General features: G+C 39.6%; 2 protein-coding genes and 1 long non-coding RNA gene across 8 annotated transcripts in view; 2 read left to right on the forward strand and 1 right to left on the reverse strand.

Annotated features, from left to right (window-relative positions):
• Positions 1 to 20,223, forward strand: part of MDN1 (midasin AAA ATPase 1) — a 102,779-nt gene extending 82,556 nt beyond the window's left edge. For 2 of the 5 annotated variants that reach the window (XM_074819552.1, XM_074819555.1), the window contains 23 exons: positions 475 to 701; positions 1,065 to 1,211; positions 1,437 to 1,609; positions 1,983 to 2,144; positions 2,278 to 2,419; positions 2,639 to 2,776; positions 3,735 to 3,904; positions 4,141 to 4,284; positions 5,025 to 5,160; positions 5,766 to 6,092; positions 6,359 to 6,516; positions 6,900 to 7,001; positions 7,167 to 7,368; positions 8,013 to 8,186; positions 10,161 to 10,318; positions 12,149 to 12,238; positions 13,151 to 13,266; positions 13,904 to 14,078; positions 14,704 to 14,777; positions 14,869 to 14,983; positions 15,967 to 16,030; positions 17,780 to 17,922; positions 19,262 to 20,223. In XM_074819552.1, coding sequence (XP_074675653.1) covers positions 475 to 701; positions 1,065 to 1,211; positions 1,437 to 1,609; positions 1,983 to 2,144; positions 2,278 to 2,419; positions 2,639 to 2,776; positions 3,735 to 3,904; positions 4,141 to 4,284; positions 5,025 to 5,160; positions 5,766 to 6,092; positions 6,359 to 6,516; positions 6,900 to 7,001; positions 7,167 to 7,368; positions 8,013 to 8,186; positions 10,161 to 10,318; positions 12,149 to 12,238; positions 13,151 to 13,266; positions 13,904 to 14,078; positions 14,704 to 14,777; positions 14,869 to 14,983; positions 15,967 to 16,030; positions 17,780 to 17,922; positions 19,262 to 19,450 — 3,526 coding nt within the window. In that variant the 3' untranslated portion in view covers positions 19,451 to 20,223. Of the gene's footprint in view, positions 1 to 474; positions 702 to 1,064; positions 1,212 to 1,436; positions 1,610 to 1,982; positions 2,145 to 2,277; positions 2,420 to 2,638; positions 2,777 to 3,734; positions 3,905 to 4,140; positions 4,285 to 5,024; positions 5,161 to 5,765; positions 6,093 to 6,354; positions 6,517 to 6,899; positions 7,002 to 7,166; positions 7,369 to 8,012; positions 8,187 to 10,160; positions 10,319 to 12,083; positions 12,239 to 13,150; positions 13,267 to 13,903; positions 14,079 to 14,703; positions 14,778 to 14,868; positions 14,984 to 15,966; positions 16,031 to 17,779; positions 17,923 to 19,261 lie in introns of those variants that run through there. The other 3 variants (XM_074819553.1, XR_012622590.1, XR_012622591.1) reach the window with 3 other exon arrangements.
• LOC141921241 (uncharacterized) lies at positions 17,931 to 21,727 on the reverse strand. Of its 2 annotated transcripts, XR_012622594.1 has the most exons (3): positions 21,503 to 21,727; positions 21,205 to 21,396; positions 17,931 to 18,318 (listed from the first exon to the last, which is right to left on the reverse strand). It is a non-coding gene; the product is annotated as an uncharacterized LOC141921241 (long non-coding RNA). The 2 variants fall into 2 exon arrangements; XR_012622593.1 differs by lacking the exon at positions 17,931 to 18,318 and having other exon boundaries at positions 21,081 to 21,396.
• On the forward strand, positions 21,692 to 23,917 carry LYRM2 (LYR motif containing 2). Its single transcript, XM_074819561.1, has 3 exons — positions 21,692 to 21,930; positions 22,464 to 22,604; positions 23,521 to 23,917. The coding sequence occupies exons 1-3, from the start codon at positions 21,886 to 21,888 to the stop codon at positions 23,599 to 23,601; spliced, it is 267 nt and encodes an 88-aa protein (XP_074675662.1). The 5' UTR covers positions 21,692 to 21,885; the 3' UTR covers positions 23,602 to 23,917.
• Positions 23,918 to 23,976: the final 59 nt, after the last annotated feature.

Below are 23,976 nucleotides of genomic sequence, written 5' to 3' on the forward strand. Positions count from 1 at the left end.
AAATTTTTGCTTATGCATATCTTGGAAAGTGTGTTCAGGTGCTCTTGAAGGTGGTTTCTGTTCATTCTTCTTGCAAAATGCAGCGCCTGGCTTTTTAAACAAATGTATGTGTCTTCTCCCACTCCCCTGACAAGTCAGAAAAAAGAAGTGGTTCATCTCAGCTTCTCAGTTTGTCTCCTGGGATTTCATCCCTATAGCTCCTTAGTTAATGAGGTGAATTTCAAATCTAAATTTAATAATGAAATTTTTAATTTAAAAGAACTCGGTAGCCTATTTAATAACAAAATATACGCCTCCCATTTTCTGTCTGCTTCAAACAGTGTGAGTGGCACATCTGCTTGTTGTCAGACTTCTTATTAAATAAGTTCAAGATTGAGATCAGCTGCCTTCCCCTCATCCCTGTCCCAAGAAAAGGTTTGATCTTAAATTGAAGTGTTTGTTCTCCTTTCAGTATGATGGTATTTCTTGTTGCAGGAGAGATTTTGAAGTTTGCATATCAGCTATGAGTTGTTTGCTGGAAGTCTCCGCTCAGTTACAAGGCATGGAGTCCCTGTTTCTTCCAAATGGAGAAGGCAGACAAGAAGCAAATCAGATGGCCCTCATCAAGAGCCTAAAGTATATGCAAGAAGAAGTTAATAATACATCTGCAGACTTCATAGCCTGGAGAACACAGCTTCTTGCTTCCATGTCAAATTGCAGTGGTAAGGACAATCTCCTCTGCCTGTTTTGTAATTTAGATAACCAACCTAACGAATTCTTATATCTTTATTGCAGAAGATGGCTCCATGTTCATTTGAATATCCAGGAACACTTGATGAGATTCAAACTTGGAAAATTTAGTCCAGACTTAGGTTGTGCAGTAATTTCTCTTCCTCCGCCCCCCCAGTCACTGTTTATGACAGATCTTAAACCGTAGTTGTAGATCAGGATTAGCAAGGAGATTTTAGTAAAACTATGTGGTATAAATTGCATGGTGCTTAGCATGTTTCTTGCATAGGGGAAACATAGTAATCTGTAATTCAATGTGTTTCTATGTAAAACTGCTTGTGTTTATGGTTCAAAAGGAAGTCAACGATCAGATGAAGAGTTTGTGGAGCACTTCTCAGCAAAAGTGGAAACTGTGATCCGTGTTGTTCTGTATGCCATCCAGTGTTTGGTCGAGAGAAAACAGGAAGGTGGAAAAGAGGAAGAAGAATGTGCAGAGGAAAATGGTAAGTTTGTTAATTTAGTTAAGGGGGAAGAGGAGAGTTTAAACTACGCAAACCTAATCTTTAAACTATGTATCTAGCAGAGGTACCCCAATACACAAGGAAATTGTCATTTTAATAGAAGTTTTCTATTAAAACAGATAGGATGAATATTTCTAGATTGCTTGCTATAACATTTTTAGAATGTCTGACTTGATTTTCATAATTTTTTATGTGTTTCAAACAAAGAGGATGCAGCCTCATTTGACGTGATTAAAGCAGGACATATAACTAAGCTTTTGGATGAAGATCTCTCTGCTGATTTGGATTCTTTGCATGTGCAGAAAGCACTTTTAGCCGTTTCAGAACTCCTGGAGAACCTGAAATCTTACAGGGAAGATTACACTTCAGATAAGCATAAGGTAAATTTATTCTTCTCAATAATTTTTGGTTTAGGTGTCTCAAAATATTTGGAATTGTGAACTTTGGTGGTTAAATGCGCATTACTTCTTACGGTCCAGTACCTTAGAACTAGAAGCATGCGAGAAATTATGGTTAAATATAGGTACTCTTCTGTAGTGCAAAAGCCAGGTGTTCCTTTAGTAAGAAGGAAAGGTTTTAGTTTCTGTGAAAATCTAGAAAAAGCTCTGGAAACTTTAGAAATTGTATTTAAACTTGCCAACTGATACTTCTGGTTTGAGCATCTGTTTTCAGTCTCTGTCGTCACCCTCTCTGAGGCGCATCTCAGTATGTAGATAACCATATTTGACAGCTGTTCCTTGGTTTTAACTGCAGTTCTTCAACCAGTCCTGCTATTTGCTGGTGCGTCTAAAGCCCATGCTCTGCAAGTATTCAGACCTTATCCTGTTCTACCTCACTGCTTCACTGGCATCTCACAGGAGTACTGGAAAATTGCTTTCTGTTCTAACTAGCATTTTTACAGAGCTTGCCCAAAAGGTAAGTTACTAGAGGTAACAGTGGATATATGGTAAGCATATATTTAATGTCTACAAAAGTCTTAAGTAAGAAACTAAGATGAAAGATGTACTTACTACTACAGAAAGTTTTGAGTTTCTGTTTGCCTTTGTAGGGGTTTTGTCTGCCAAAAGAATTACTTGAAGATGAAGCTGGAGAGGGAGCAACACAGTTTCATGATTACGAGGATGGTGGTATTGGAGATGGGGAAGGCAAGAAGGATGTGAGCGACAAAATAGAAAGTGAAGATCAGGCAAGTGTTTGGGGTTATTCTTGTTTACTTCAAGTAAAACTGAAAAGAACCCTTGAAATCCATGTTGTAGATGTTTCGGGTAAAAAAAAATAGAAGTTGCCTTCAGTCTGTTTAGGTTGGCTTTTATCTTTGCATATAAGCTCTATAAATGTTGTGGTACTTTAAGCTTTAATATATAGGCAAGATCCATTGTAATTTTTGGCTTTACCAATAATTCAGATAGAAGACAGTTTTCAAAAGGGTGAAGAGAAGGAGAAGGAGGATCAAGAGTCTAAACCAGACATTGAAGGAGAAGACAATGCAATTGAAATGTCAGAAGACTTTGAAGGCAAAATGCATGATGGAGAGCAGGAGAAAAAAGGTTTGGTCGTTCCACTATGGCAAACTTCGAAGAAATATTATAGATCAGTCCCATAATGGTTGATACTTTTATATAATGAAGCATGTACTGAAAAGTCAGTGTTAACAACAGAGTAGTGCCATTTGTATATGAATACTAAGAAGTATTAATATGTTGCAAAGAAAATACTGGCTCTTCTGTCGCTGTGGTGCTTTTGGAATGAAGGGAGCTGATTCTTCCTGTTGTGAGCTGACCTATAGGCGCATTTTAAAATTAGTCACTGACTCTGCGGAGCTGTTGGAAGATCAACAGAACACTTGAGAATATGGCTGTAGTTAACTTCAAAACATGATTAATGAAACTGTTGCTAACTTCTAAGCAATGAAAAGAATTTAACTTTACCTTTTTAAAATGGAAGAAATAGCAACATTTGGTAGATTCATTCAAGTTGCTACTCTCCCAGAAGGTAGCAGTTCTTCACTTTAAAGGGTAACAGCTTGAACATCTGAAACTAATGTGGCTTACAAATTAAAGTAGTGTTAATCTACTTTCAAATCTCTGACCAAGTGCCAGGAACAAGTTCATCTGCACAAGAAGAGAAATTCCCAAGCTAATAAACAGATAAAGTGGAGTCAACCTTTACGCTCCCAGTAATGCCAAAACATTTTGAAAATGGAGGAGGGAGAGGGTGAGGAGTAGAGAGTTTAAATCATCCAGGTTTTGCACCTGGAACTTGTTAGTCTGAGAGAGAGAATGCTGTGTCTGTCCATCTGTCCAAGAGAACACTCTGAACCACATAATTAGGCCCCTGCTCTTCTAGCTGTTAGTGCATGTGTGTCTTTTTTTCCACATCTGTCAATTATAACTGCATAGGATGATGAAATTAAGGTGCAAGTATGACTGTTTGTTTGGTTCTGAACTTAACAAAAAAGTTAGCTTTATCTCTTCTATACTGAAACACATTCTGAACTGTCCACAGAAAATGATGAAAATTCAGATGAAGAGGAGGAGCTGGATAAGCAGATGGGAGATCTTGATAATGCTGAAGCTGATGATAAACTGGATGAGAGGCTCTGGGGGGATGAAGATGATGATGATGATGAAGATACCAATAGTAAAACAGAAGAAACTGGACCAGGAATGGATGAGGTAAAGAGAAGAGGGGTGGGAAGAGGAATATCAAAGAAATTAAACTCTGTTAACTTGATGTGACCTAGACTGTGAACTCCCTTGCATACTAGCTCTTGGTCTTGGAACGGGATAATTTGAGCATATCGTAAGTAATTTAGTGTTGTCATTTTTTCTGTAGGAGATGATGTCTTGTCACTCAGACTTTGAGAAGCAGGTAGCATAATCGAGTTTCTTCTGAATTTGTTGATTAACAGGAGGATTCTGAGCTCGTTGCAAAAGATGACAATTCGGGCACAAGAAACAAGGATAATAAAAAACAGCCTCCCAAGGATGAGGAAGAAGAGCAACAAGAAGATGACAGTGGAAACAAAGAGAAAATCCATGAACAAATCGATGAGGTAAAAATTATTTGGACTACATAGAGTATCTTGCTGTTAAACCATATTTTGTTACTCACATCATGTGTTTATGAGAATTTGAAATGCTTAATTTAATACTGAAGTGCACTGAAAAAAGTTCATTTCAGAGCTATTATATTGTATATTAGTGTATATATATACATATATGTGTATATATATAGAATGTATACTATATTCAGAGCTACTATATTGTATCCATTATATTACATGTATATTTTCTGATCCATAATCCAGAAAGAATTTGTGTTTGCATTGACTTGAACTTGTAATGGCTGCTAAAACAGGCTTTACACTGAACTGATGTTTTGATGGACAGAGCTTAAAAGTAGTTCTTCTGTTGTGTTTAGCAATAGAAACATCTTAAGTCAGTGGGACTCATCCCAAAAATCTGTGTACAGTATGCGTGAAGATTCTGCATAGTATGCAAGAGTGCATTTACCATCTGTAAGAGTGCAGATTCTGTTCAGAATCTTTCAGTTAGGAAAACTGGATTCCAAACACAAAATATGCGGTTTTGAAGAAGTAACAGTTTACGTAAATGTGTTTGGTGAAATTAATCTTTTTCTGCTGTATATACATGAGGATGTGTATCACTGGAAATTTGTTAAGTGATCAGAGTGTAATATTGTATCCAGTATTTCTGTGTCCTATGGAATTCAACAGTGTCTTATTTCTCATCTTTGCCTTTCCTCCCACTTACGACACACTCATGCTGACAGCGTGAGTATGACGAGAACGAAGTAGATCCTTATCATGGCCAGCAAGAAAAGCAGCCTGAAGTTGAACCTTTGGACCTTCCTGATAATTTGAACCTGGAGAATGATGAGAAGAGTGATGAGGAGGAAGAGGATGAAGGTAGAGCTGAAAATCTCTCTACAGATTCCCAGATGAAAGCCAAATGGAAATAGGGAGGAACAGTCAGATAACGAGCTCTTTTTCTCTATAGAAAGAAGAGAGGTGGTGCTAGGATTCTGTATAACAAGAAGCTGCAAATTCACTTCAGTGTATCCAGATATCAAATGCAGGCCAGATAAGAACTCAGTATTACAGCATTTTCCTTTACCTCCCTTTCATGCGCACTGTGGAGCAGGCTTTGTCATGTTATCCAAGTGATACACCCGAATTTATGTTAGAAGCTCCTCACGTCATTGTCCAGTTGCTTTTGTACTTTCAGTTTTTTCTATGATACTTGCAAGCATTTGTGCTCCAGGTCAACTGACCCTCAAGAATATTGGGTTAAAGGAAGTTAATAGGAATTCATCATGCTGTATTGTTAGTTAGAAACCAATTGTGACAAAGAAATTATCTGCTGTAGAAAATCATAGATCCTATGTAGAGAATTCTCAGTATTTTAAGATTTTTTTTTTGATAGGCTGGGCAGTTTTATTCCAAATATCTGTAATATTCACTGTCTCTGTACTTCACTGAAAGTTTTCTATGCTTTGATTGTTTTAATCCAGAAGAAGAGAATGCTTTTGAAGTAGATGAGAAACCTGTTGATTTAAGTGAGGCAGAGAAGACAGAACAGAATGAAGAGGATGCTGGTGAGACAGGAGGAGATGATCAAGATGCAGAACCAGCCGAAGAAGGCATTTCTGAAGATAAAGAGGAGAAGGAAGATGAAGGGGACAAAGATGGTGATGATCAAGAAGAAAATGCAGGGAACGCTGAGGATGCAGCAGAAGAGGAGGAGGAAGAGTCAGAACCACCTGATGAGGAAAAAAATGCATCTGCTGAAGATAAGGGAATCCCTGCTGCTGACCAAGGCCTTCAACCTCAGGTAGAAAGTAATAAATAAAAGTCTGATTTTCTTTTTTTTTTTTTTTTTTAAATTACTTGATACAAGACCTAAGAAACGGATGTGTTCTGTGATGCTCTGAAACAGATTTGACATTGAGTAGGTGTAATGTTAGTGAGAATCTTCATCAGGATAACAGATTTGCTTACTATTAAACTGGTACATTTCTGTCATCTATAATCCTGTTACCTCCTTGCCCTTCTGTTTCCCCATAGTTTTTAGAATGTTAAAATAAACTCATGTTATTTCAGGAAGAAGAGGGTAAAGATAACTCAGAGATGGATGAACAGATCCCTGAGCCTGAGGAAAGAATGGAGCATGAAACACAAGGTCAGACTGGGCAAGAAAACCTGCAGAGTGACAGCGCTGTTGAGCTGGCTGGAGAGGCTTCAGAAAGAGACCAGTCTAAAGAGGTAAATTGCATGGAAGTGTCCTAGTTAAAAATGCTGAACTTGGGAATGTGTTTTCAAGTTAAAATCAAGGAATTGCTGCCATGTTTTTAAGAATTGTGTTTAAGATTCAATTTTTAGAACACCAGTTATAAATTCACTGGAAAAAAAAATTGAAGACCACGTAGATATCTTCATAGCAGTGAAAACTGCATGGTAAGTTTAGGCTAATTGTTGAGCTGCAGAACTGTCTTGTCTGGTCCCCAACGGAATAATACTTGAAGTTGTGAGCTGTTCGTTATTCACAATCGAAGGTAGCACAGCACTGCAGTTTAGCTTCTCAACTTTGTCTACAACAGTTGCTAAATCCCTTTTCAGTTACCGTTGCAATTTTTTTGGTCTTTCAGGAATACGGAAGCGGAGCTTCAAGTGCAAATCAATCAGAAGGCCACGAATCCACACGCATGGCCCGGATGGCTTCTCAGAAGCAGAGCAGAAAAAATACCCAGGTTCATTTATTCTTTTCAATTTATTTATTTTCTTTTTAATTTGAATGTCTTAATATTAACCAGGAAATAGGCAGGACTCTGTTTGTCCTTGTTACAACTCTTAGTCCAGTTGGGGTTTGGTTGCACCTCACTTGAACTTCATGGTGTTAATTTGTTCTTTTTCAGAGTTTCAAGAGGAAACCTGGTCAGGCAGACAATGAGCGCTCAATGGGAGATCACAATGAACATATCCACAAGCGACTGAGAACCATAGAATCCAGCAGTGAAGCAAAGCAGAATACAACTCAGCCTAAACAAAACGTGGAGGAGGCTGATGCATTTGAACATATTAAACAAGGCTCTGAATGCTATGATGCACAGACATATGGTACGCTGGTATTTCTTCATGTAAAGAGTTGGCATTGCAGAATCAAATCCTGAAGCACTCCTATTTCCTGTAGTTCCTCCCAGTATGTTTTTTAAAGTTATGTTTAACAATCCTTGCTTTGGTTTAAGATGTAGCACCAATTCACTACAGTAAATGCTACTCTATGCCAATGAGGTTCAAACTAATGAGAACATTCTTGAAAATACTGAATTGACTCATAAAAATGGATTTTAGTTTAATAAACATACTTAAAATCTATTCTTTTCAAATATTACTCCAGTTACTTTGAAGCCCAAACTACTACCACACATGCAAAATACTTAAAATAACACAACAAGTTCTTTATTCTGTATCAAACAAATTGATGTCTCTTTAAAAATACTCCTCTAATCTAAATTTAATTACAGAAATTGTTTTCTATTAAACTAACCTTGTTCTATTTATGAGGTTTTCTGGGCAATACCTTATTGATACAACACAGCATAGCAAAGTGAAAATAAAACTGAGGTTAGAGACAATAGCTCAGATCTCTTCTAAAGTTCACTAAAATTGATACGCAGTGGCTTCAGAATGCAGCAGTTTTTTGCACCTTCACTGCTTTTCCTTCCTCTTTCCCCTTAATAAATGTTGTTGCCTTTATACAGATGTGGCTAGCAAGGAGCAAGAGAAACCTATTATGCCCCTTGAAGAAAAGGAAGAGGGAGATTCTGAAGATGCAGCTATGGAAACAGAAATGCAGAACAATGAGGATCTCAGAGCAGTAGACACAGAGGAGCTGAAGCCAGAAAAAAAGAAATCTACTGCCACTAAAACTCCTGGTACACTAACTTAAAAACATTCTAAACATACGCTGATGTGCATCTTTTAATGTATGCGCAGGTATTTGTATTTGCACGTAATGGATGTGTATACGTTTTATAAGACTAAAACATCTGCTCTTAACTGGCTTTTCTGCAGCAGTATTCTTACTCCTGCCTAGTAATGAGCATTAGCCTTTGCTAAACTGGTTGAGTGACAGAGGGGTTTGCTGTTTTCTTAATGTTAATGGTCTCTAATCTTTATCCACTTCTTTGAAGAAGTAAAATGCAAACACTTTCCTGCTGTTAGACACAATGCCAATTCATTTAATTAATTGGCATACAACAGTGCATTCCAGTGTCACCGGTATCAGCACCACAACTTTTTTTGTGTGTAACTTCTGACAAAACACCAAGATGTTGAGGAGCTGGTCTGAACAACATGTGGTGAGGTAGCACTGAAGTGTCCCTGCCTCACTGCTTTCTTAAGAGGGAATGAAATAAAACAAAACTGAGCTGCCTAACAGAAAATGGGTAGATGTGAATGGTTGGTAGATGGGAAGAAGATAGATCTGACTTGTCAGCCACACAGCCCACAGAAACAAAATAAGCTAGATAAAAAGAAATCTCTCTTGCCAGTTGCAACAGAAGTATTTCATTTTGATGACTCTAAGTAAATGACACTGTAGCTTGGAATTTTGAATGGTTTTCTTACCAAAAGAACCTCACTACAAAAAGGACACTGAATTACTCAAGCATGTCCAAAGAAGGGCAACGAAGCTGGTGAAGGGTCTGGAGCACATGTCGTACGAGGAGCGGCTGAGGGAACTGGGGTTGTTTAGTCTGAAGAAGAGGAGGCTGAGGGGAGACCTCATCGCCCTCTACAACTACCTGAAAGGAGGTTGCAGAGAGCTGGGTATGAGTCTCTCTAACCAAGTAACAAGCGATAGGACAAGAGGTAATGACCTCAAGTTGCGCCAGGGAAGGTTTAGACTAGATGTCAGGAAGTATTTCTTTACAGAACGGGTTGTTAGGCGTTGGAATGGGCTGCCCAGGGCAGCGGTGGAGTCCCCATCCCTGGAGGTGTTTAAGAGTTGGGTTGACATAGCGCTGAGGGATATGGTGTAGTTGGGAACTGTCAGTGTTAGGTTAATGGTTGGACTAGGTGATCTTGAAGGTCTTCTCCAGCCTAGATGATTCTGTGAACAGAAAAGCTGGCTGGAGAGGGGGGACAAGAATTTTACCAGCCTGAATTCCTGTCTCCCACTCCCTTCAGGTTTAATCTCTTCACTTAAATCTCTTGCTAGACTCATTAGCTTTATGGTACAGGCATGCATGTAATCAGTCTATTAGTTTTTCCACATGATTCTCTAGCAGTATGTTCTGAAAAACTAGGATCTTTGAAACATCTCTTACTGCGTCATACTTTTTTTTTTTTTTCTTAGAGTAATTCTTTAAAAAGTAGTTGTTAAACAGTGTAGTATAGTAGAAACAATAATAAAAGAAAATCTTTAGTTCATTCCTTTGTAAATTGATTTCTGATTTATACGAAACTGTTCCGTTACAAAACTAGAGAGTAAAAGATAAGAAAAGATTGCCATTATTTTTTTAACGATGATTTTCTGAATGTTCTCAAATTGCTTTATACCTCCTCTCACTCTGTCAGAGAGATTATGAAGCTCAAAAAATGTTCTTCACCAATGGAATTTTCAGGTGTTAAAGATCTGTTTGCTGATATTTTGTTCATTTGTCAGGAAGGTTATAAGAGAGAAAACCAGTTTGCATAAGGAAATGCATATTTATCTGTTCCAGTGAGTTGTAAGGCCTTGTGTTCATCCTATTCCTAGAATTGTCTTAAAAATCTGTGCACTTTAAAAAAAAAATGTCTGGGTTGCACTACAAAGCATGCGAGACTCTGTAGAAGTGTCGAGATACAATATTCATTCTTGTATTATGTGTGATCCACAAAGTTAGTAATTAGTTTTGTGATTGTAGGACCAGGCGAAGTAGAGCCAGAGAGCCAGACTTTTGACTCGGAGGATGTCAATGACTCTACAACAGAAAAGCTACCTAAGGTGCCTGAAGAGAAGCCAGAGAGAAGCAAGGACTCAACCATACATACAGCCCATCAGTTTTTGATGGACACTCCCCAGGTATGATATCCAGTCTGTCTTTTTACAACTACAGCAGTAGAAATAGTCTGTATTATTTGACCTGTGTTAATGAAACTCTGTGAAGGCAGAAGTTCAGAATTAATTTCATTCCAACAACTCAGTAGCTTGCTGTTCTTTAACAGCAGAATGCAAAGTAACACGCAACCAACCGTTGTATATGCAGCTGAATGATCACTTAAAAATGACAAGTCCTCCTGATGCTTATGTGGGGAGGTCTCATCCTCGCTCTTTTTAAAATAAACTTATGTTTTGCTAACTGCCAAGAACTGTTTTGCTCAGATGAATCTGCTGATCAAATGCTTGGGTAGAGTGGAAAGCCATGGGTAAGGGTGTGTGGCCTGAAGATAAAGGGTTCAGAGTGATGAGAGAGCTGGGCATCGTTGACCTTAAAACACCATTGTGGACAAAGAATTCACCTCATTTAATTCATCACCATACATTACTACTTCAGAAAAGCTGATTGTAGATATTATAGAACTTTTGTGAGCTTCTTATGAATGTCTCAGTTCAAAAAATATTATTATAGCCTAGAAAATCCTATATACCTTCATATAACACACATAGCTTCTCACTGTAAACTGGTAGCTGTCAAAAAGCACATTTTTATCACAAAGAGCTACGGCACAGAAGCATTTGGTGGTGGATAACCAGTTGATAAAGTAAGAATATTTTCAGTGTCTGTTTTTTAGAAGTACTGACCTTTCATGCTTATAATATTGTGTCCTGAGTACACACTTGGAGAGCGATAATTTACTGTTTCTACACACAACACAGAAAGGACTGTGTGCCAGGTATACGTGATATTTCCATCTTGATGCCAAACGTGGCAGCTCTTTAGAAAAAGGCTGCTGAATGCAAGAGTGTTCTCCCGTTTTCAGAATAGTTAGGTCCCTTTTTTGTAGTTGGTTTGTTGTTTTTTTTTTTTTTCAATTGACATGCAAAACCTGAAACAGGAGGGGGAGCTCTTGCAGCACCAGTTAAAGAGGAAGGGAGAAAACATTGCTGGGGGAAAAGTGCAAGTTCTCACCTTTCAGCAAAAGGAAGAGAAAAGAAGCCTCCACCACGTACATTCTTCCTCCCTTAAGCCTGCAGTAGGTGGACAGAGGGACTGCTGCTGCCGCTTGAGGAATTAAAAGTTTTGGTACTGTTTAGTTTGCATTCACAGGCTTATATTTCTTTAATTCAGTAAACCTGCAGGTTATGCAGACCATATACTACTGATTGGCTAAATTATGGTTTTACAAGTCAGGAACAGAAGTTGTCACTGAAAGCACAGTAAAAGTTGAAGAAGTGTTATAAAACTTGGATGTCCTTTAACAGAATGGCTTATGAAATAGTATTTGCTGGCAGGTAAAGAGGAAGATGTCATTCAAGTCTTTAAGTGGTTTGAATGACGCTTTTAAAAAAACTAATTAAGGGAAACCTATTTTATTTTGGAAGATACTAGATCAGTAGTATTCAGTTGTTTGATCTCTGTTATACTGTCATTAAATCTGATGTTTGTCAAGATAGTTTAATTGAATTACCGTGAAGTTCTGTATTTGATTATTTTCAGTGTCTGTTCCTAGTTTTGTTTCTATGCCGATTTTGTCACAGATGCAGGTATTTGTGGGGAGGTATTTATCCTTCCTGTACATAGAAGCTATTGAAAAAATGGAGATTTAGAATCTTCATTTAAGTTTTTTCAGGTATTATTGTGATAAAAGAATAAGAACAATTCATTTGTACTTTTTTTTTTTTATAGTTTGGGGATCACCAGATGTCTGAAATTATTTTCATGTCTCATAAATCTTGTAATTATACTTCTAGCACATCGTTAGAGATCCTGAAGAGCTAAGAAAGGAACTTGAAAGGCAATTGGAAGCTTGGCAGACACAGCAATCTGGAACTCCAGATGAGGTTTGTGACCTCGTTTTGGTATAAAACTGTCATAAGAATCCCTCGTTGCATTATTTCATCTTGTTTTACTGCTGAAGCACTGAAGCACTGAGCTGAAGCACCAAGCAGGCTGGAATCTAAATATTCAAAATCGCATGATTTAGATGCTATTAACTTACTCTGAAAAAAATTACATTATTCTTAAAGCAGGATGATGTTTCTGATCTTGTTCTGAACATGCTGTGTACTATTTGCAGAAAGTTACTCTGTTGATAATGACTTCTAAAACTTGCATAGTTAGAAACATTCTTCTCCATCCTGCCAAGCTCCTTCCATTTTGAGTTGTCACCTGCAGTTAAGTGCTAGACACCACTTTCACAAGATCATGATCAACAGAAGCTGTCCCCTTCAGTTGCAGTGGTGGAGTCTGAGCTAACCAACAGCAGAACCAGAATATGGTACTTGGCTCTGACTGACCTAGTCATGAATTGTAAACCATATTTGGAAGTAATTCCTGAATGAAATTGCCAGTAGAGAAGCTTAACAATTTTGCTGACTTTCAATTAATTTTCATTTTTGATGTCCGATAGAGAATCTAGCAGTCTTACAGCTTGCCTTGCTGTTATACCAACAGATGGTGGCTGTTACAAGATTTTCCTGTGTCAACAGCAATTCCAGAGTTGCTTTCTGTAGTCCTTCAGGAATGATCATTGCACATTGCAGCTTCATAGCAGCAAGGAACATCCTGAGTTGAATGCAAATTGTCATCTTTATAGAGTGCTCACAAGCCACCCTCACAGTTTCAGCTGATAGTCTCCTACTACCTCCCTCTTAGTACACTGAGGTTTGTTTTCTTTTTTCAGGCAGCACTTTCCAACTTTTTGTTTTTTCATAATTCACTTTTATTTCTTTCTGTGATGTATGTTGTTTTAGGAGAAGGAAGCAGCACAGTTGTGGCAGAGGTATTTAGTACTGACAGCTCCTCTATCACAGCAGCTTTGTGAACAGCTGCGACTCATACTGGAACCCACTCAAGCAGCCAAGTTGAAGTAAGTTGGGTCTTTCTGAGGCTTCTAGTTTCTTTAAACTCCTGGTTTTTGGGGGCTTTAACCTCTGTACGACTGCAGCTCTATGTTGTTCTTGCTTTATAGCAATTATTCCTGTTTGCAAATGCATTAATTTTACTTTTGTATCGGAACACTAGGTTATTTTATAAGATGCAAACATGATATAGGAGTAGGTACCCATCCTGAGGATATTGCCTCCTGTTTTTTTTCTTCTGTGCAACAGGTGATCAACTTAAACACATGAAGTGCTGTTGAGTCAATGATTATGTTAAATGTCAAAATGTTTTATATTGTTTTTAACATAAGTGATTTTTTTTTTTGAGAAAGATCGATCTAGACTCGTTTCAAACTGGAGCAGTCTAAATTCAAGGTCTGCCTTCCATTTTAGGCACCTAGATTTAATAACTTCTTTTAAAAACACTGAATATCCATCTTGATCAAAAAATTCTCACATTTTTAATGCTATACCTAAATATGTACATTAGAACTACTAATTTTGTTTTTATTGTATTTTTACAAAATTTTGTTATTTTGATGCATATGTCGCATAGGCCAAGATTTCCAGAATAAGATATTTGCTGATAATCCCTGTCACTATGTCTTTTTTCTTAACTTTCAGAGGAGACTACAGAACAGGGAAGAGACTGAACATGCGCAAAGTGATTCCATATATTGCCAGTCAGTTCCGAAAAGATAAAATCTGGTTGCGAAGGACCAAGCCCAGTAAACGACAGTACCAGATTTGCTTGGCTATTGATGATTCCTCTAGTATGATAGACAATCACTCTAAACAGGTAAAATAAAACTTTGGAAGAAGTATGAAGAAACTGCCTGTCACTGATGAGTATGTTGGCTGCTGACTTGTTCCCTACAGAGCTGGTGGCTGTTGGAAAGCCTGACTGTGGTGATTCTGGAGCAGCTCTTTTTCTGGTTCATGCATCTGAACTCTTGTCGTGTCATGCCTAAGAGATCTGTTGCTAAAAGACCAGGGAAAGTTAGCTGAAAGGAGGAGATGTTAAATTTGTTAGAGGTGTACATATCCACTGGAAAATTATTTTTTGTAGCCTGAGAAAGGCTTAAAGTTGCTTAGCTATGCAGTGCATTGGAAGATTAAATATTAGTTCATCATAGCTCACTTGTAAGGGTTTTATTTATTGAAAATGTATGTTTCTAAATAGTTCTTCCAGTGTTTATTTCATTAGCCCACCTAAAGTGGTATCTCTCAATTAATCAGCTGAAGCCCTCAAGTAGAACTAGTGTATCTTTATTGCAATTACTAACTTGCATAACAGGAAAAAAGATAGGAAGTCTCTTCATTTATTTTACTAGATGAAAAAAAAATCAGTAACTATATTTAATACTAAGCTGCGAGTAAAACATGGAATATTCTATTTTTGATGTAACTTTTTTCTTTAATAGCTTGCATATGAATCTCTGGCAGTTATTGGAAATGCACTGACTCTTCTAGAAGTGGGACAAATTGCTGTGTGTAGGTGAGTTTATTTGAAATTTTGACTTTTCTTCAAGCCTTCAGAGCAGAATATAAGGACCTATTTCATACTGTATTTTTCTTTTTTTCTAAAGCTTTGGAGAGACTGTTCAGCTGCTGCACCCATTCCATGAACAGTTCAGTGACCAGTCAGGGACACGGATACTGCGTCTTTGCAAATTTCAGCAGAAGAAAACAAAAATAGCCCAGGTACACAAGAATCCCTCTAGGGCAACAAGTCTGCAGATCTTTTTGAGACAAGACATGCTCAGCTTCATGGTTTCATGACCACTTTGTAACGTTTACTCGTTGTTTATATTTGAGTGTGCTAGCTGGTTAGATAACAAAGAGACAGAATGGTCACAATTTTGTAATAGTGAGTGTGTTTTCTCACTTTTAATTCTGATGTATGCCACTTTTAAGCATTCGTCTCTCTCTGTATTGGGTCTTAAACAGTATTGTGGGTACAAGTTATCAATCCTACTCTTGTCTGTACCCCAATGCCAAATCCCATCAAAGTTTGTGGGAGTTCAGGAGGTTTTCATGCCATGGATTCCACTGTTGTAGTAGGAGGAAGAGCTTTGTATGTTTGTCAGGCTGTAAGTTTTGTCAGATTTGACTGATTCCTGAAGAAAGTAACTTTCTATAGTAATACTTCCTGGACAGCAGCAAAGTTTTCTTCTAAGATTTTTGACCTCTTACCTTTCCAGACTTGGATAAGATCTTCCGTTAATAGTAAATGGAAAGGGGGGAGCAAATAGGTCAATGGTAATCTTATAAATGCCAAAATTGGGAGGATTTGACAATTGATGTCTTTAATTTTAACAGGGAATATGTAACTAGATAATTTTGTTGTAAGTTGAAGCCAAAGAAGTTCAACCTAGAAATAGGTGGTATATTTTTAATGATGCTATTAATCACTTGAACAATTTACTGAGGTTTTGATGGCTTTGATAGCATTGGAAAAATTTTAAATCCAGATTGAAGGTTTTTCTGAAGATTCTCTAGTTCAAAAATACTTGCAAAATTTGAAGCAGGAGTTAATATAGGAAAATGCCAAGGACTGTCTGTGTAGATGGTCAGACTAAACTACCTTGGCATTTAAAATACAGAAATGCGTTCTTTAAAAATGTTATCATTACGAAGTTTACTATTTTATGATAACTTAACCTCCTTGTTTGTTTCCTCTGCAGTTTCTAGAATCATCAGCAAATATGTTTGCTGCAGCACAACAGTTATCTCAAAATACTAATCCAGGTGAGCTTTTTTGTTACTTATGCTTGTTGCCATGGCAGCAGAATGCTCGCTACAGTCACGAAACTATCCTGCCAGAAAGACTCCTAGCACAAGACATCACTTGCATTAGGGCTTTGGGTTTTGCTCTGTCAAAAGGAATGTTTCGTTGAAATTTAGCTCAAAACCCAGAAGACACCTACCTCATATTTGTCAATAATTCACTGAAATTTAGTTTAAGGTTTTTTAAAAAGGCACACCTTACTTGCCTCCCCTAGGTCATGTTTCCAGATTGTGTTTAAGTCCTAGACACTACCTGCTTTAGAGCATTGTCCAGCCTCCTAGTGACCTCGACTCCCCAGGCACTTCTGCTCTTGCCTGAGAGCTTGGTTTCTGTAGGTATCTAGAAGCACACTGTTCTGAAGAGTGTAGGTGTTTGCCTCCTACCTGCCTTTCACTGTGGTGCAAATTTAGGTTGTGAGCTGCTTGAGTGTCCCAGAGCTGGAAGGCTTGTTATGTCACAGCTGACCCACAGTTACGCTAAAAGGCTGCTTTGTGCTAGTTAAAAGCTTCTTGTGGTGGCACCCATGCTTTAAAAAAGTTCTTCTCGTTAAAGTACTCCAAGAAATAGGCAGTCTGGGATTTATAATCCACAGCTGCTTTGACACAGGGTGGCCAGGCTGTCGGAATATTCTGAGGAGGAGCAGCATCCAGTCCTGTTGAACTAGGCGAGGATGCAGCAGCAATCAGGGAGCAGCAACCAGCTCTCCAGAATCAAGGAGCTAGCAAGAGAAAAGGCAGTAGGATACATCACCCTTTTTTGTAAAAAGACCAAGCCCTGTCACATTTGGGGCCTGTCTGCAGTCAAGGAGGAATCCTTCCCTAGCCATAATGCTGCAGGGCAGACGACAGGAGAGAGGGTCTTGCATTCCTGGCTGTAATTACTGTTACTTGCCTTGTAATTAAAAGATGATAGATACAGAACTTAGTTGGAATGTCCCTTTGGAGGGATGTATCTCTGACTGGGGGCAACTTGGGTCAAGTAACACATCTCCAGAAAATGGTCAGTGTAGAGGAACCCAGCACCTGTGCTGTGTATGTTTCAGGTTTACTTCGGCTCATCTGGTCCCAAGGGCTGAATGCCCTGTAGCGATTGGACTGCCTGGACTGTGCCTCTGGAGCCTATCTTCTGGTTTAGTTTTCTCCAAAAATAACCCATTTTGGGCAGTCCAAGATTGCGCTCTGATGGAAGCCAAGCCCATTACAGTGGCGACAACAGGGAAACATGTTTCAAAAGCACAGTCTTAGTCCAAGGTGAAACACTAATGCTTCTGGAGGAACAGATTTGGACTCTCTCTCTTTCATTGCAGCAGCTGCTGCTCTACTGAGGTAGTGATCTAATGGCTGCACTCTTACAATTCAGCCAATATTTATCTCCTGGGCACCTACCAGGCATGAAAGACAAGGCCGTGACTAATTTCATTAGGTATTTTCCATGCCTTTCATCCTTGATTATGGTACTGATGGACTGGGGATTTTTCCCCCAGTTACTCTCAATGGTTTCACACAGTGGGAAAAACTTTCTTTCTTGACCCACTCGTAACTGCAGCTTAATGTTAAGTCACAGAATTTTCTTTGTTAAAGACTTAATTTCCTTAGGAATGCTCTGAGGGTTTTTCCATTATACCCAGATGACTAACAGCAAAATAGTCTGTTTGCCTTTTCAATCGATTACTCTAACTTACTGGAATTTAAAATGTTCTTTGTGCTCAGAAACAGCGCAGCTGCTTTTGATTGTATCTGATGGAAGAGGCCTTTTCTTGGAAGGCAAGGAACGAGTGACAGCAGCAGTTCAAGCAGCTCAGAATGCCAATATCTTTGTTATTTTTGTAGTGTTGGACAATCCTAATTCCCGGGTAAGTAAATGACCAAGGGAGAAGTATTCAAGTGCAGTGAATGAGAAATATACAAATCTTTTTCTTGTCTTTTGTAGTGCTTTAAGGCTGTCTTGTCTTTTGCAGAGGCCAAAGATATTTAGCCCAGTTTCAGTTTTTCACAATGTCTGTCAGATCTCATGATTTTTCCCTACTGTGATGCTTATCCTCTGTTGATTTTAAAAAATACCAAACCAACTTTGGCTTCTATGCCATAGAAAATCTAAGTAGGAGCTTCTGTCTTCAAATGTTGTAGATTTTGGCCACTAGAGAAGTAGCTGGCAGGTTGACAGATTCAAAGTTTGAGAAACGCTTTGTTCATCTCAATTTTGATTCAAATGGATAATTTTTGACAGCAGTCTCCATTTGATGTGGCAGCTGTAACCAATGAGAGATTAAACATTAGACAGAAAGGAGTATAAGAGAGTTATTTAGTGCCTGAATTGGGAAAGCTGGGTACCGTATTTGGTAGCTGTGAAAGAAAACTGTTACATTTCCTTGGTTGGGAAGCTGAACTATCCAGGAGCTTTTCAGGCAGACTCTGTAGTGCAGTAAGTGAGTAAACTTAAGCCTTACTTTGAATTATGTGATGAAGACTCTTAATTCTGTAGTTAACTTTTTTTCCTATTTTTCCATACAAAACTCGTCTGCTATATTTATTGTGGAAAAATTAACAATTCTCTTGCTGATTAACTACTATAAGGTTCTGATGAAACCTGGCTTATAATGTCAAGTGAAAATTCTGGGTAGTGAAATGCATTTTTCATAAGTTTTATTAATTTTCTGAGCTGCTACACCGAGCAACTAAGAAGCACAGCTGGAGTTCAATCTGATTTTTGTCTTTGTAGTATTTGTTAAAATATTATAAAATAATTTGCTAAAGAATCTTATTCTCTTAGGTCACTGCACAAATGCAAGTCAAACTCAGCCCTAAAGAGCTTACAGATGATAGGGTTGGGAAAGCATGAAATATATGAAACCAAAGTGATAACAGTGAACTCAAATCATAAAATACTAAGGAAAGACAGGGTTTATTTATAGAACTTGGTAATGCAGAAGCTTAAACTCAGTCTCCTCTAGCCTATAATGTGTTGATTAGGGCATCTTTATCTAAAAGCACAAAAGCATTTAACTGCTTTGTGTTCAGCTCTTGACTTGATTTACCATTGAATACTTACGGCTTTTAATCTTAAAACTCTCTATTAATTTTTAATATGAGAGAGGAGGAATTACAAGTCTTTGAAAAATAGGTAGATAATATCCAAGTCCTGTAGTAACAAATTCTTTTCGTTTAGTAGTAACAGAAATTCTTTTTTTACAGGATTCCATTTTGGACATTAAAGTACCTATATTCAAAGGACATGGAGAGTTGCCTGAAATCAGATCTTACATGGAAGAATTCCCATTCCCATTCTACATGATCCTTAGAGATGTGAATGCGCTTCCAGAAACTCTCAGTGATGCACTCAGACAGTGGTTTGAACTGGTGACTGCCTCAGACACTTTGTAGACAAAGTCAGTACCTGATTGCTGCTAAACCGCTGAAATACATGAAATGGCATTTCATCGGATTGTTCATAAGGCCTCTCTCTAACTAGGATTAATGTGCAGGAGCTGCCCTCTGGCAGTCAGACTGCATGAGAACAAAATGGTTGAGGTGCATTCTCCCACATTTGTCAGAGGAGAATTGTGCAATGGTGAGACTGTCATTTTCTTTCATTGCCTATTCCCGCAAATAACGTAAAACTTTCTTCAACTTCTCTTGTAATAACTTATTACTTTAAAAAAAAAAAGTATTTGTAATGTTCACAGAGGTAAAATTATTCCTGCCACTGTCTATTGCAATAAGAAAAATCAGTCTTGCTTCTGGGAAGGCGTTTCTGCATTAGAAGACCTTCAGGTGTCTTGCAAAAAAGCATTCTTTAGCTTCACCCATGTGGCTGGTACCTCTCTGGGAAGGTGTGGGGAGCAGGGGAAGCAGATGGTTTAAACAACCAAAAAAAGTACTTGAATACTTGAAACTATTCTGCAATTTAACACATCCTATTTAATTACTGCTGATTTTTGTCTGACAATATCAACGGGGAGTTTTATGAATAATGCCATATGATCATCCCTATATTATCAGTTTACACTGTGAAGTTTGCCCCTCTGTCCAAGTCAGACATTGAGGACGTTTCATTAATCCGATGTCTTAGAGCATGGACGTGATTTTTCATTGCAGAAGCTATGCATCTTATATTGTCTGTACTAATAAAAAGAGGTACCACTGTTTATAATTAAGATGTCTATTCTTTCAATCGATCAAAGCTTGAAGAAGTTAACCAAATTTGCCACATGGAAATGCTGTGCATTCTCTAGCAGTGCACAAATACTAATTTTCATATGAAAATGTATTGTGGTTTATGTAACTACAACACCTATCCCTCCTCTTATGAGAATAATGCCAGCACAGAGGTTTGATTAGGGGTCCAGTCTTTTGACTTCTCTCAATGAAAATCTGAAGGAAGCTTTGCTTAAATGCCCCTGGTCTAAACTCTCTTTGAAGATTTTCTTTGTGTATGAAAATTGAAGGTGTCTCATTTGAAGAGTGGTGCAGGAGTTGATCAGAAAATGTCTGGAAACGTGGATGTATTCCCAAAGATTTGTGTTCTAGATAGAAAAGCCTTACTTGAAGTATTGCTGTAGCTGTTTTGAGGTGCAGCAGTGGCAAGACCCAGAGGTGTGAAATGGGCTGTTTCTCTTTATTTCTGGAGCTTTGCTACAGCTAATTCATGATAAGCAAATTTCAGAACTGAAAAGTTAAGAGGAACTCTATCCCATCAGAATTTAAATGGCAGGTACTATATAATACCCTTCCACAGTCCTTTAGATCTCTCATACGTGTATACAAATACTTAAATGCTTTGGGAAATGTAACTGCAGAGGTGGTGGGTTTAGTTTGTTAGGTAATTCTCCAGAATGTGCTTCCATTTCAGACTTGTACTGAGTATTTGTAGTAGGAAACTTCTAAAATATTCTAAAATTTTCTAGTGTAAGGATACCCTTCCATCATAAATTATAGTTTGTTGCAGGGATGTCATTGTAGCCAGAGACAATGTTATCAGCAGTGCTTACTGCACAAACGTTTAAACAAACCACGTTTTTTCTCTGTAACTAACAAAAGACTTGCACTAAGTTTGGTACAAGGAAACTCGGAGTAAGTAACACAGAAACGAAAAGCATCAGTTAACTGTTGCTTTTCTCTGCAGGCCAGAAACTTACCAAGACCTTGCACTGTGTGAGCATTTTAAAAGATGCAAAAGGTAGTTCAGATGACTTCTAGATCTTACTGCTCTGTTTTAATTTAATCCTGCAGTTAAATATTTTAGTTTTATAGCTACATCAATCTTCAAAGCACAGGCCTTCCACCAAAGCTTCTCTGAAATGCAATGTTGCTGGAGCTTGTTTGCAGTTCTGGAAGAAATAAAACGGGTGAGGAACAGGAATGCACACCCTCCCCCACATTCCCCACAGCCTCCGGCTACTGTGGTAAAATTTCTGGTGCCTTTGACCAAAGTACCTCTGGTTTCGCCCGGGCCCCGCCGGGAGGGCTCGGTTCCGCCACGGGCAAGCACGGAGCCGGGGCTCTGGCTCCGGGTTTAGCTCCGCGGTTGCTCTGGGGGCCGGGCCCCCACGGCTTCTCGGTTTGCTGGCAGCGGGGAGGGGAGGCGGCTGCCTCAAGGGCCGAGCGAGCCCGGCACCGACCAGCCTCCCTGTGTGTTTGGGGGTGTTGTCCCCCGCCCAGCTCTGCCAGCTCTAGCTGCCGGGAATGAGGGGCCCCTCATCGCGGGCTCTTGGGGTCCCAGCCAAAGGCCCAGGAAATGGCCGCCGGTGTCGTCCGTTCTCCCCCGCCTCCGGTCCGGGGAGGGCTCGGCGGCGGCGGGAGGGGCGGAGCTGCGCGTTATGGCCGCCCGCCGCCTCCCGCCGGGAGCGCTCTCCCTGAAGCAGGTACGAGCGGGCGGTGAGGCCTCCTCTCGCCCGCCCGCCGCGGGGGGTGGCGCCGCTGACCCCGCGGGGGACCCCGCCGTGCCGGGGCGGCGGGCTTCGGGGGCCGCGCTCTCCTCCGGGCTGCTGCCGCCCCCCGGCAGCCGCGGTCCCGACAGGGCGCCCCGGCCTTGGTGGCAAATGGCGGAGGGGAGCGGCCGGTCGGCGGGAGCTGCGCGGTGGGCCGCGGCGGGCGGGCGGGCGGTCCTCCGGGGTGGCCGTGAGGGTGGGCTGGTCACTCGCCCTTGGCACGCTGCTTTCGGTGTGCACAGCTAGCCTTGGGCAGCAGAACGAGCCCCGCACGCGGTGTGTTTGTTCCCGCGTGCGAAGTGTAGATGTCTCGGGCAGGGATCCACGGCAATACTGCATCTTTTAGGAAAAGCGACGGGGAACTTGGGGTTCGTTTAAATGTCCCTCAAAGCAAACAAAGCTGCGAGAGCACAGCTCTCGGTGGAGTGTCCTGGGACAGCGGATGGACTTGGCTCTCTCCTTCCCAGTTCCTGAGGCGACAGCAGGTTCTTCAGTTATACAGGAAGATCCTGCGGGCTATTCGCGATGTCCCTGCTGAAGCAGATCGTCACTATCTGAAGGACTGGGCCAGGGAGGAATTCAGGAGAAATAAAGATGCTACAGAAGAGGTGAGGATCAGGACTCCCAACCCGAGCGCCTGCCCTGGGGAATGATCAGTGTACTGTCCTGGTGGGCTTGTGCTGTGGGTGTCACTTCTAGTCTGGTGAAGAGGCTTCTGTTATTTTCTCTTAAGGAGCATTTATGTGAAGAAATAATTCAGCATCTCAAAATATTATCACCCACCCCCCCCTCGGCAGTAGTGATGTTACTCTGATGTCCAGATAATAATCTGAAACTAAAAAGCTAAAAAACAAGCAAATCGTGCTTACTCTAACCACAAATCAGAAAAATTTTATTGAATAATATGACAACTAACATATTAATGGTCAAGCTTTCTATAGCTTCTTTTTTTCATCTTTAATATTCAAGCTGAACACAGTCAAATTGGATGGTTGTACATATGAAGCCTGTATGAAATGCAGAAACCTTTACATTTCTTGTATGTCTCCTGTCCTCTGCTTTCTAGTTTGTTCCTTTTTCTAGCTAGTGCTCAAGGAATTGGTGGCTGCATTATACAGACAAAGCATTACAGTATTTAGATAAAAATAACATTGAGAGAAGCATCTACTTGCTCCATAAAACACCTGGCATCGTAATGTCCGTGAGCACTCGTCACTACTGATCTGCGAAGGCAGTAGACACAGAGGCATAAAGAAAACATTAGTTGGAGTTTGAGTCCAATTCAAAACTAAGTTCTAAAGCAAAGCCATAACCAGCCCCCAAACACATCGTTAAGGAATTGGAGAAAATTAATTCATTTATTCACCTGTTTTTTGACCATCTCGGTGACTACAGCTTTGCTTCAGACAAAGGTCACAATAGTGCTGGTAAGAATTGTATGTATTTTAATGTGTTAAAATCTGCGTGCTCATGTAAAACCTGTGCTGTGTACAGACATTCAGTAATTTCAGTTTTGTTCTACAGGATGCAATCAGGATGATGATTACTCAAGGCAACATGCAACTTCAGGAACTTCAAAGAACAATTAAACTGGCAAAATCCTGATCTTAAGTTTGTTGACAGCTGGACTTCCATCTGCTGCGAACAAGCACAGTATTTTTTCCAGAATGTGGTTATAATAGCAGCCTTTGCTGACAACCTGGTAATGTTTGAAGGTGGAATCTACCACAGTGGGTTGTTTGCTTTTTCACCTTCCTCTTCTTGGTTTGATTAACCTCCCATGTGGAAATCACTCAGACACAAAGGACTTTAAAGAGATGAATGAATGATGTAGCACATGCTACGGGAAAGGCAGAAAGCACCAAAAATTACAACAGCAGTGTTATTCCAGGGAAATGGGAAATAAATATAAACCATATTATTTTGTCGGTTTTCTATTGTGGCAACTCTTAAGTGGTAACAGCTCTTTCTGTACTGCAC

The sequence above is a fragment of the Strix aluco genome, chromosome 3 (genome assembly GCF_031877795.1).
Source record: "Strix aluco isolate bStrAlu1 chromosome 3, bStrAlu1.hap1, whole genome shotgun sequence".
Classification (NCBI taxonomy): domain Eukaryota; kingdom Metazoa; phylum Chordata; class Aves; order Strigiformes; family Strigidae; genus Strix; species Strix aluco.

What these genes read in the sequence shown, in the direction of transcription:
- LYRM2 (XM_074819561.1), top strand. Translation starts at nt 21,886, where the DNA reads ATGGCCGCCCGCCGCCTCCCGCCGGGAGCGCTCTCCCTGAAGCAG. An exon ending in GAGCGCTCTCCCTGAAGCAG is followed by an intron (nt 21,931 to 22,463) that starts GTACGAGCGGGC and finishes TCTCCTTCCCAG; the next exon opens with TTCCTGAGGCGACAGCAGGT. An exon ending in ATAAAGATGCTACAGAAGAG is followed by an intron (nt 22,605 to 23,520) that starts GTGAGGATCAGG and finishes TTTGTTCTACAG; the next exon opens with GATGCAATCAGGATGATGAT.